The sequence below is a fragment of the Dendrobates tinctorius genome, unplaced genomic scaffold (assembly GCF_039654945.1).
Source record: "Dendrobates tinctorius isolate UK_male_01 unplaced genomic scaffold, ASM3965494v1 ptg000031l, whole genome shotgun sequence".
NCBI lineage: Eukaryota > Metazoa > Chordata > Amphibia > Anura > Dendrobatidae > Dendrobates > Dendrobates tinctorius.
Window position 1 is genome coordinate 6,977,501 of NW_027361699.1, and position 12,500 is coordinate 6,990,000.

At 42.8% G+C, this 12,500-nt stretch overlaps 1 protein-coding gene across 2 annotated transcripts in view; it reads left to right on the top strand.

The window, feature by feature from the left end:
• Positions 1-12,500, top strand: part of FREM1 (FRAS1 related extracellular matrix 1) — a 375,258-nt gene that overhangs the window by 270,073 nt on the left and 92,685 nt on the right. For both annotated transcript variants that reach the window (XM_073572160.1, XM_073572161.1), the window contains exon 30: positions 500-649. In XM_073572160.1, coding sequence (XP_073428261.1) covers positions 500-649 — 150 coding nt within the window. The remainder of the gene's footprint in view (positions 1-499; positions 650-12,500) is intronic.

The following is a 12,500-nucleotide window of genomic DNA, read 5'->3' on the forward strand; positions in this document are numbered from 1 at the left end:
AGGGTTTAGTGCATACACATTCATCATTGTGTCCAATAACAGTACTGAAGATTTGGTGCTGTGTAACAAAAACATGTTCTTATTCTCTGACCTTATAAAGACATATTAGGATAATAAGCGCAGAATGTATAAAGAAGTCCATAAGTCTTCAGCTCGTGGACTGAATTGTAACTAGTGACAGCATGCAATGCTCACTAGTACAGTATCTTGTCAGTTCAGTGAGTCAATGGCTGGACCATATCACTTTTCGTAGTCATCTATGTCACTTTATTATGCGTTACGTAGCATGTAAAGGGTTAAATGGGACCCACCACGGGTTTTTACAGGCATATTCTGTGACATGAGATAACAGCAGGAATGCAATCAGATTTTTGCAGGCACAATGGCATCCATCGTCTCTTCCCATCTAACTGCAGACATGCTAATTAATATATTTCTCTATCACCAGGTTGTTTGAAATAGTAATTAAAAGAGTAATTGAAATGTTTACTTGTTGTAGGAGTGTCAACCAAGACGTGGAATATAGCAATTACCCAGGATGGATTGGAAGAGGACGATGAGACCTTTGAAGTGATTCTAAATTCTCCTGTGAATGCAGTTCTTGGCACTAATACAAGAGCTGTAGTGAAAATTGTGGACCCCAGAGGAGGTATTCTTTTTGATCTCCATCTTAAAATCTGGAACACTCTTTGCAGATATTCTACCCCCTATTCAGTAACAAAATGTCACCAGTAATGATAACCTTCACAACAAAGTAGGTGTTTCTTTTTAATTGTGGCTACAATTATGCTATTGACATCTGTACAGTCTATTAGATAAAACAGCAATGTTTATTTGTATGTGACTCCAGCATGTAGTGTTGTCAGGTATAAAACTCATTTGTCAAAGGATTATTGAGCTAAATCGAAGGCAAATGCACATTACATAGGTGTGTGGTGCAATATAGTCATTTCTGTACCATGATGAAAAAAATGCTAAAATAGGGGATATGATTTGGTGTGATGACATTGTTCTTAACACCTTACAGAGCACCAAACATTTAGCAATTTCAGGAAGGGTTCACACATACCTCGGCAAAGACATTTTACTACCTTCTTGAATCTTGGAGTCAGCAGTTGACCAGAGACCATGCAGCTGCTGGAGGCAGTCTCTCTCCCCATAGAGAAGTCAGAGACCATGTATTACCCAGTGCTGAATTAGTATACAGTGAAAAGAGCAACTGAGCCGCTTATTCCTCCCGTCTTAACCATCTTGTGATTGCCAGGCACCAGCAAATCAGCCCTACAGTGCACTCAGGAGGCTGAATTTGTATGAAACAATATCGCAAGGGCAATGCTGGGGTCTTAAATGATCTGGGGCCCAAGCCCCATGTGATATTTATTTCCATCTGCTATCATCAAAAGTTCCTTTATTTCTGTTCTTTAATACAAAAACTCATATATTATATAGAGTCATTACAAAGAGAGTGATCTACTGTATTTCAAGTGTTTATTTCTATTAATGTTGATGATGATGACTTACAGCCAATGAAAACCCAAAAGTCATTATCTAAGTACAGTATATACTCGTGTATAAGCCAACCTGCGTATAAGCCGACCCCCCTAATTTTGCAACAAAAAACTGGGAAAACTTATTGACTCATGTATAAGCCGAGGGTGGTGCTGCACAAAGGTTAATGGTGGTCCACAAAGATGCTCCATAAATAGATACCCCCATAAAATGCTGCAAAAGGATTAATGGTGGCCCAACAAGATGCTCCAAGGATAAATACCCCCATATATTGCTGCACAAGGGTTAATGGTGTCCCAAGTAGATGTTCCATACATAAATACCCCCATATGCTGCACAAGGGTTAATGGTGGCCCAAGTATAAGCTCCATACATCAATACCCCCATATGCTGCACAAGGGTTAATGGTGGCCCAAGTATAAGCTCCATACATAAATATCCCCATATGCTGCACAAAGGATAATGGTGGCCCAAGTAGAAGCTCTATACATAAATACCCCCCATATGATGCACAGGGGTTAATGATGGCCCAAGTATAAGCTCCATACATCAATACCCCCATATGCTGCACAAGGGTTAATGGTGGCCCAAGTAGAAGTTCCATACATAAAATACCCCCCATATGCTGCTGCTATAATAGAAAAGACATACTCACCTCTCCGTCGCTGGGGGCCAGGTGCCGGTGTGGCCGCTGGCTCAGGCCCCCGGCACTGGCTATATTTACCGTTCCCGGTTCCATCGCTGTTTCCCGGGTCCTGTGCAGTGATGTTAGCAGGGGGCGTGCACTGACTACGTCATCGTGACCTCCGTTAAATGTCACAGCCAGAGGATGCGGAGACAGCGATGGAACGGGGAGCGGTAAGTATTGCTCTGCTTCCCCGTCATATTAACCACCCCCTTCCAGGCGCCCGGTCTCTTCATCCCCTGCTTCCAGCATGATGTTGGCGTCCCAGGCTGTTCCTGCATTCAGCGGTCATTAAATATGCGCATATTCATGAGTTTAATGAGCGGTACCACGTGACCGCTGAATGCAGGAACAGCTGGGACATTGAGATCATGGGGGAAGCAGGGGGGCTGCAGAGACCGTACCAGGAGGGGGTGAGTATGGTCTCTGACACCCCTCACTCCCCCTCCCCCGCCGAAAACTGTATATGACTCTCGTATAAGCCGAGAGGGGGACTTTCAGCCTAAAAAAATGGGCTGAAAATCTCGGCTTATGCACAAGTATATACGGTAATTTAGAATAATTAACAAAAAACATCTGCAAATGTTTTGTAAGTGTTTAAAAAGGTCCCTTAGTCTGTTTCAGAAGGCTCCACAATCATGGTGAAGACTGGTGACTTGATAGATGTCCAGAAGGCAGTCATTGACACTCTCCACAAGGAGGGTAAGCCACAAAAGGTCATTGCTAAAGAAGATGGCTGTTCACAGAGTGCTGTATCCAAGCATATTAATGAAAAGTTGAGTGGAAGGAAAAAATGTGGTAGAAAAAGGTGCACAAGCAACCTGGATAACCGCAGCCTTGAAAGGATTGTTAAGAAAAGGCCATTCAAAAATTTTGGGGAGAATCATAAGGAGTGGACTGCTGCCGGATTCATTGCTTCAAGAGCCACCACACACAGACGTATCAAGGACATGGGCTACATGCCACGCTGCATTCATGTAGTAATTAATTGATGCAAAAGGAGCCCCAACCAAGTATTGAGTGCATTTACTGAATATACATTTCAGTTGACCAACATCTCGGATTTTAAAATCATTTTTTCAAGCTGGTGTTATAAAGTATTCTAATTTACTGAGATAATGACTTTTGAGTTTTCAGTGGCTGTATGCCATAATCATCAACATTAACAGAAATAAACATGTGAAATAGATCACTCTGTAATGACTCTATATAATATATGAGTCTAACTTTTTGCATTGAAGAACTGAAATAAATTAACTTTTTGATGATATTCTAATTTTGTGAGAAGCACCTTTGTAAATATTTAAATATATACATATACGCACACGCCTCACCTCGACAATGAAATCGCAGCACCGAGAAAGAAAAATAATGTATTTAAGGAAATCACAGGATCGATAGACCTATTAATGATGTTCAAATTATGAAAAACTGTCAGCAACATTTTCAAAACATCTCGATTTATTCAGTATCTAGTATGAGAGCCATGCACAGAAACACACACAGTTACATGACTTGGCATGCTATCAATGAGCTTCTTAATGGTTGCTTGAGCAATGCACTTGGGCACATAAATCATCAATATCTGTCCATCGGTCTCTCCAGAGACACTGCAGGCTATTGTAGCATGTTTTAGCCATGCAGGCTGCTCACAGTAACATGAGAAAAATGTATCCTCAGCATTTTCACTTTGGAAAAAAACAACTGGGACACTCTAGAAAATAACGACATACCACTAGTTCCATCACTAAATTAATGCAATGCCAAGCTACTAATGTACCTGTAATTTAGAAAGAGAGGTGTGGTTACAGTTCATTAAGCCACCCCACACCATAATCCCAGAGTTGGACCAGTGTGATGTTTCCTTGTAAAGGTTGATTAATGTCTTTCCCCCATGGTTTCTGTAACATTCTCTGGATGTTATTGGAACTCATTGCTGAAGAGAATAGGCCTCCTTTCCAGCCTCCATTGCTCAATTCCAGCCTCTGGTTTCCATCTATATCAGGGGTGGGGAATCTTTTTTCTGCTAAGGGCCATTTGGATATTTATACCATCCTTCGGGGGCCGTACAAACTCCGCCCACAAAGTACATCCTGACTCTTGCACTGGTGTCAGGATGTAATCTTTCATTGCATGCCCTTCAGTGTTCAACAGTGAACACTGCATGTGTGTGCTAACAGAGCAAGAAGAAATTAATGAGCTGCTGGCAATCAAAATACAGCTCCCTGTCCAAGAATGTGGTCCCTGAGAATCTGCCCGGGGCCCTTATAAAAGGTCATCGAGGGCCGTAAATGGCCCTGGGGCCTGACGTTCCCCATCCCTGATCTAGAGACTATGTGGGCAATGCCACAAAGATACCTATAAGAAGGAATATCACACCAGTAATACTCCTGGGATTATGTTAATATATGGCAGCCAGATCCCTCTATTCTTCAATGCAGGTACAATAACAGCTTGGAGTTGCATTGATTTTAAGTGGAACCAAAAGTGTGGCCATTTTTCCAAGTGTCTCAGGAGCCATTTTTCAGCACAACAATAATAGGCTGCCTGTTTCTTATTTTACTGTGAGCAGCATGCATTGTCTAAACATGCTATTGTGGCCTACGGCATCTCCAGTCGTCTCTCATCAAGCACATCTGTGACATCATTGGTTGGTAACTGCAAATGGAGCTGCCAGCAGTGGGTCTTGATGATTTGCATAACCAAGTATATTCAGTTTAGCAAAATATTCCTCAGGCAACCATTAATAACCTCACTGACAGCATGCCAAGGTGCGTGTATTTCTACATGTGGCAGTCATACTCATACTGAATAAATCAAGGTAAACTTTGATGCCGTACAAAGCACACTATGCCAATATTGCAGGACAATAATAATGATAGTACTACACTATGACCAATAAATTGTCATGATCCATGCTGGATCATGACTGATATAATGCACAAAGTAACCTTTTTTTTTCCTAAGCTGTGCTTAAGGTGTTTTTGCCCCCGGTGGCCATTAGGATTATTGCACTGTGTGTCGTTTGTTCTAAGTTTGCCCCGGTGGTGGTGAGCGTCATTGCACTCTAGTTTCTTTTGTTAAGCGCACATGATTATAATGCAGGTGTGATTGCTGGCTCTGCTATAAAAGAGTCACAGGTGTTGCAATCAGTGTTGGTGATATTGTTAGTATTTTCCAACCATGCTGAGTGAAGGATGGAGTTGAAGGAGAGTCCCGGCCAGCTCAGTGAGAGTCCTGGAGTGGCAGCTATGGTGTCTGCAAGGAGGGCTGGCTTGGCTTGGTGGAGTTGCAGCTATGGTGTCAGCAAGGAGTTCTTGCATGGCTTGGTGGAGTGGCAGCTATGGTGTAGAGCTGCCCTCATGATGCTGGACTCGGTTGCTGGAAAGCTGGACTCAAGATGCTGGACTCTTTTGCTGAAAAGCTGGACTCATATGCTGGACTCTGTTTCTGGACAGCTGCACGCAGGTGGTGGACTCTGTTTGCTCCAAGGCTGCACTATGGTGTTGAGGAGCGTCCAGGACAACTCAGTCAGAGTGCTGAAGTGGCAGCTATGGTGTCAGCGAGGAGTTCATGTAAAGCATGGTGGAGTGGCAGCTATGGTGTCAGTGAAGAATTCTTGCAAAGCTTGGTGGAGTGGCAGCTATGGTGTAGAGCTGCACTCAGTTGCTGGACTCTTTTGCTGGAAGCTGTACTCAGGTGCTGGACTCCATTGCTGGACAGCTGCACTCAGGTGCTGGACTTCATTGCTGGACAGCTGCACCCAGGTGTTGGACACGGTGGGAGGAAGATGCCCTCAGGAGTTGGACTCTGTTGCCTGGAGCAAGTGCATCAGAGCAAAGCTAAGTGTTTCCCTGTTTGTCACTTTTCCTCATGTTGGTGTTAGTACAGCGTTGGGGCCAGTGCCTGCACCACCCAGCTCCCTAATAAGGAATAGGTGTAGGGTGTGCTAGGGTGACAGGTATCCTGATTGGTGACAGGTGAGGAGCCTGTATAGGGAACGTTAGGAGCGTTAGGGACACTGACTCAGGGGAGTGCAGGAGGTCTCCACTTCCCCCATTCCCTATCGCAGAGCCCTCCGTTGTAAATGTTTCCCTATCCCCTGTGTCTTGTTGTATTAGTTACCAGCCTGCAGGCCGCGTCACACTGGACAATTACACGTGCCATGTCCTGTTGTATTAGATACCAGCCAGCTGGCCGTGTCACACAGGACGGGGCACGTGACATAAATAGTGAATAAATTATATTACCATACTTTTATATAACAGAATACACAGTATATACATCAATAATACCACTATATACCTACCACTGCATAGTAACCGAATTGCAGATAAATCGATGGACTCACCTGTGATGTCCCTCCGATCGGTTGCCCACCCTCCTGTTTCTTGCCTATTCAATTCAAGCCATCAATACTTTTTCATGCTTGGCTCATGTCTGAAGAATGTAACACACAGACATCTTTGGTTCATCGCTTTTCCAACGCCCTACTCAGCTTTTGCCATAAGCACAAACTTTTTAGATATGTCTGTGTCTATGTACTGAAGCCCTTTTGCAACAAATACTTATTCTTGATGCACAATACTGAAATGTGCACAAACTGCTGTATAGTAAACATTAAGGTGTGATTGAGGATCAGTTCTTGCCAAGATACAGAACACCATGCATGATACAGAACAACATACACTGGTGAACAGAACATACACTTTCTGTCAGAATCATTGAAAAGAAACCTGGACATAACCAAGATGGAGCCATCCACTGTTATGAGGCTGATGCAGTCACTGTTGACACTATCTGGCTTCCAGCCTGGCAGTGTTTGTCTTTTATGGACATGCACAAAAGTATGGTCTACCACTTTTTTGTGCATATTTAAATAAGACGATGTCAGGGCAGAGTAGCAGTGAGATCACTCGGATCCCAAAGCTGCCACCAATTTGTCAGACAAATCGGGCAGATCTCACTGCTGTCACCAATTTGTCAAGAACCAACAGTCTCTGCACCCAATTGTCAGGAAAATGACGCAATTGACAGCTGTTTTCGCTACTAGGCCAGTTATTGGGGAGCTCACAGTGAATATATAGTATATATACTATATATTCCACAACAAGACCATTAATGTAAGGCATACAGGTAGGACTAGTGTAACATTTCTATTACCTCTATGCCCATATTAATAGGTCATATGTGTCCCGGGGGTGACAGATTCCCTTAATCCAAAAAATAGGGAGTGTTTATAAAAATACACAAAGATATTTCAAAATGGAGAGAGCAATACAGTATATACAATTACATAAAATAAAAAGGATAAACAGAAAAAATGTACTAAACCTGATGTCACAGGATTAGCGCTAACTGTTATGAAGAGGAGCTCTTTGTTTTTGAGAGGTAACGGTAGTGAATTACAGTGAGCTGTATCACCCAGGACTGACGATGAATATGGTTCAGCATTTGCTTTTATTAACACAAGTCGTGCCCACATACCTCCCTTCCGATGACTTATAAAAGGGCTTGTCATGCTGGTCTTAGTCTTTAAAAAATTATGGGATTCCCAACTTTTACAATATCTTTGCCCTTGGAGATTCCAGGCGGGAGATATTAATGCCATATTTCCTATCATGATTTAATCTTTCATAGATATGAAACATGGCATAGATATTGTCCTCTCTCTGACCAATATTAATTTGGAGGTGCTGCCATGACCGCCCAGTAATGTAAGACAATGCGTTACATTCAGCACATTTTGTCATGACACCGAAAATATGTCTCTCATATCTGTTATATCAATGCCGTTCATAAAAACCTCAACATTCATACTGGAGCTTGAACACATGCAGTCTGCTCTCTGCTTTCAGAGAGTACTGTTTGTGTGTGAAACAAAAATTGAAATGTGCACTGATATCAGAGTTTGTGGCCATTTGCAGTTATAGTGCATTTAAGAACCACAACTCCATCATAATGGCCCAGGCAGCTTTGGAGTGAGCTCTCTACCAAGCGGGTGGTGGGGCCTGTTTAAGTCTGTGGTCTCACCTAAACTGGTAGCTTTGCCTTACTGTTGTACTGTCAACCTCCAGGTAACTCAACATAGTCTATGGTGCTTCTCTATTAACTCCTGCCACTTTCTGTTTACTTCTCCTTTGCTTTTTTTTGATGTTGACATCTTTCATTCTTTTTCAGTTTGTCTTCTTTCACTGTTCTTCTTGCTCTACTTTTTCCATATTGCCCTGCCCTTAATTATTCCTCTGCTTCTTGGCTTGTGCTCATGGACTCATGTGCAGTCCCAACAAATGAGACCAGTCCGCTGTTTTGCCTACCAACTATTATTCTCTGCCCATCTATGAACTAACATTAGCTTCCCTACTTTCACACAAGGCAGCTCTTAACAACACGGACCACCGCACTACTATGTAAGTAAAGCAGCGCTTATGCACCACATGTGATTTGAGAGCACCAGTGAGGTGGTACTACTCAGCAACACAGCACTGCACCTCAGCTATAATAGAATAACCTTTATTTAAAGCGAACCTGTCAGCAGTTTTAGCCAGGACTTACCTACAACATTCTATAATGCTGTAGATAAGCACCCTAACAGACCTGCAAGAAAAGAAAAACATTTTTTATTATACTCACCCGGGGGGGGGGGTTCTGGTCTGATGGGTGTCACAGGTTCGGGTCAACCATCAACCATCTTCTTGCGATGCGGCCCTCCTGCTTGTCTCATCGATACCCGGCATCGCGCTCCTGTGCAGGCGAACTTATCTGCCCTTTTGAGGGCAGAGTAAAGTACTGAAGTGTGCAGGTGCTGGCCCTCTCTGACCTTTCCCAGTGCCTGCACACTGCAGTACTTTGGTCTGCCCTCAACAGAGTAGATAAGTACGCTTGCGCAGGAGCGCAATGCTGGGGAGTGATGAGGCAAGCAGGAGGACGGCATTGCAAAAAGATGGGAGGAACCGGACCCGGACCTGCGAAATCCATCAGACCAGACCACACCGGACCGCCCCCGGGTGAGTATAATAATTTTTCTTATCTTGCAGGTCAGATCGGGGCTTATCTACAGCATTATAGAATGTTGTAGATAAGCCCTGAAAGGCAGTGCCCATATCTTATATCGGCCAAAACTGCTGACAGGTTCCTGTTAACATTTTAAATTGTGGCACTAGCAAGATGCTATTTGAAATATCGTAATATGGGTGACACAGTGTGGGGAGATGAAAAAAAAAAGAATAAAATATATAAAAGAAACAAAGCATTAAAAAAAGTCACCACTGGTCGAGATTCATGTTCTAGCTCTCCCCAGTAAAAATAAAGAGTTATATTTCCTATGTATAAAAATGATTGTAGTAAAAAGGGAAACACAATTAAAAATGTAATTTCACACCTTCAATATTTGGTCAGTATTTTACTTCAGTATTTGTAAGCCAAAACCAGGAGTGTGTGATAAATACAGAAGTGGTGACATGTTTCTATACTTTTCCTCTGACTGTTCCACTCCTGATTTTGGCTTACAAATACTGAGGTAAAATACTGACCAAACACTGAACACATTAGCATTATTATATGCATCATGTGGCAACACAGCATTTAATATTCATTATCCAGATATCGATTTTCAGTAAGCCAGGAGGCATAGACTGTTATGTTTATGTTGACTTTTGAATTTAGGTGTTTGTTCTTTGGTTGGTCAAGAAACACAGACTATTGTTCATATAAGCCAGAATGTGACTCTGGAGTTGCTGTTTATTGTAACATATTGTGTTGTTATGCTAGACGACAGAGACACAGGGTAATTAAACAATAGATGTGTACTAATATGTTCTTTGACCATTGTGTGGCACTCTGTGGCTTGTTGACCTGCAGAGCAGAGGATACACAGATTGATTAAATACTAAAACAATGCGAGTTAATCTCATCACATCTTCCTCTTGATCTCTGGATGATGGATTTAAGGACAACAGTTGTGAACTATATAAAAGGGATATGTATTATGATTGGGTCACCAGAGAGGTTGGTAACTAAGCGGATTGCAGACCCCTGATCCTATCCACACAACTAGCAGTAGCCGTGGAGCGTACCTACGATGATTCTAGGTGCCTCGACACAGCCAGAGAGCTAAATAAGCCTAAAGCAAGAAAGAGGAAATCTAAACTGCTCCAGAGCAGACCCCAAAGGAATAGATAGCCCCCAAACATATATTGTTGGTGAGACAAGTTGAAAACACAAACGCAGGTAGGAAAATAGACTGAGCAAACGATGGGGCCCACACCAACTAGACAGGACAGGAAAGGAAAGACACTGTCTGCAATCACGCAAAAAACCCTGCAAAAAATGTCCAACACGTCTGATAGAAAAATACTGAAGTTGCACGACCTTGCCCACTATATCAGCACTCTGGTATATTCTGAAAGCAGAGCAAAAAGAGGCCAATCTAACAAGGGACAAAAACAAACCGGCACAAGCAGCAACATATGAATGAGATTCAGCACAGCCCCAGCCGGAGCTGGCTGACCACTCAAAACTGAAATAGACAAAACCAGATCAAATGTGAACAATAGCAAAAGAACACTTAGCTGAGCATGCAAGGACAGAGCTGGAAACTAAGACCTCAGGAGGCAGGAAAAAAATTACCAGCAGGGATAGAGGGAGTCAGCTGTCTTAAATCTAGTCAGAATCTCCAGATCTCCAATCATCCTCCTCATTATCAGTTGGCAAGCCTCTGTTAATCAGATCAGCTCCATTACCTCCGGTAACCATCAGAGGGAGCCCAGAAAGAGAACTCATGACCCCTCTGTCAATACAACCAGCTCCACTACCTTCACTAGTAACCAGAGGTAGGCCAGAAAGCGAATTCACAACAGATATGCTTCTGTAACAATATATCCAGAGAACCAGAGACTTTACAAAACCACAGCCAGGAACACTCTACAGCAGCAGCCTGGACATCATGGCTCCATCATGAGGGACACAGATTTGACATTCTACAGGATGCCACCTTAGGGGACCAAGGCCCAAGCAGAAAGAATACATATTTGCTCCACTGACCATCACTGAACCAACAGACATGTTTAGGGAAGCCAGGATTTGGATCCACCAGTCACTGAAGCCCCATGGATACATTTGTCAAAGCCAGGATTGGGACCCACCGGTCACCTGACTCCATGGAGATGTTCGGAGAAGCCAGGTTGTGACCTCCGGTCACCTGGCCTCATACCTCAAAGGACTGCCAGCTTCCTAAGCTTGCTGTTACCTCCTTTGTGTGCATGCCACAGGTGGGGGTAGTCGGCCCTCAATGTTGCAACTGCTTTAAACCTGGCAAGTCAGCGGAAGGGTGAGACTGTAATTTTGCACCATCTTGGGTATTTTGCTGGGAATGTTCTATGTGTTATTGTCTGTTCATGGTTTAATAAATTATTGCCACACTGGTTTACCCTGTGTTGTCTGAATAGTATAATACCCATGGTAAAAGGAGAGCAAGCCTTCAATGGGATGAGCCCTGGTTTATGCGGTTTCGGCCCAGCAGACTAGAGCATCCACAGACCCCCGTGTTTCCACACATCACATAACATTTTACAACAATAAACTGGATTATGTGGGAAACATGGGCAACATGTCTATCTCCTTACACAAGCTCATACTATACCAGTTTTGACAAAGTACATGGCACCAAATTATTTAAGATGCGTACACTGCTTAATGAATTAGGTGAGTCTAGTAAGTGGCGTGCACCTCCATTTGCTGTGCGAGAAATGCTAGTGGTATTTCTGGCTTTGAAAACATCAGCAGATTTGATGAATTTGACAGACAGCGAAGCCATGCTCCACCCTTTTGACAGAGATGATTCATAGTCGCTACATTTTTGTGTCTTTTAAAAAATTTTACAACACTTTTATAAGGTAAAAACTTTGATGATTCGGCCCCTTTAAGCACCAGCTGCCATCTCCTATCTCACTAATTGGAAAGTCTATATTCACTGAATACAGAATTTTCTATAAATTTAGCATTTTGAGAATGAAAGATCAGTCCTGGAGAAAAATAACGTGTCCTCTTGATTTATGAAAGCAATAAATAAAATGGATTGTTACGTTTTAAATTTTGGAGTACGATTTATGGAGGCAGCAATGTTTAGATACATATTTGCAAGTTCTACATAAATATTGAGGTTAACTGAGAAGTGGGAGTGTTGGAAGAAGTCCCTACCCTAGAACTAAAGTAAATCATGCATTCCAGTAAAATTCCTTGAGCATCACATAATTCATCCCTGATTTCCAGGCCTCAGGCTAGTTTCACACTTGCTTTTTTTTGCAGC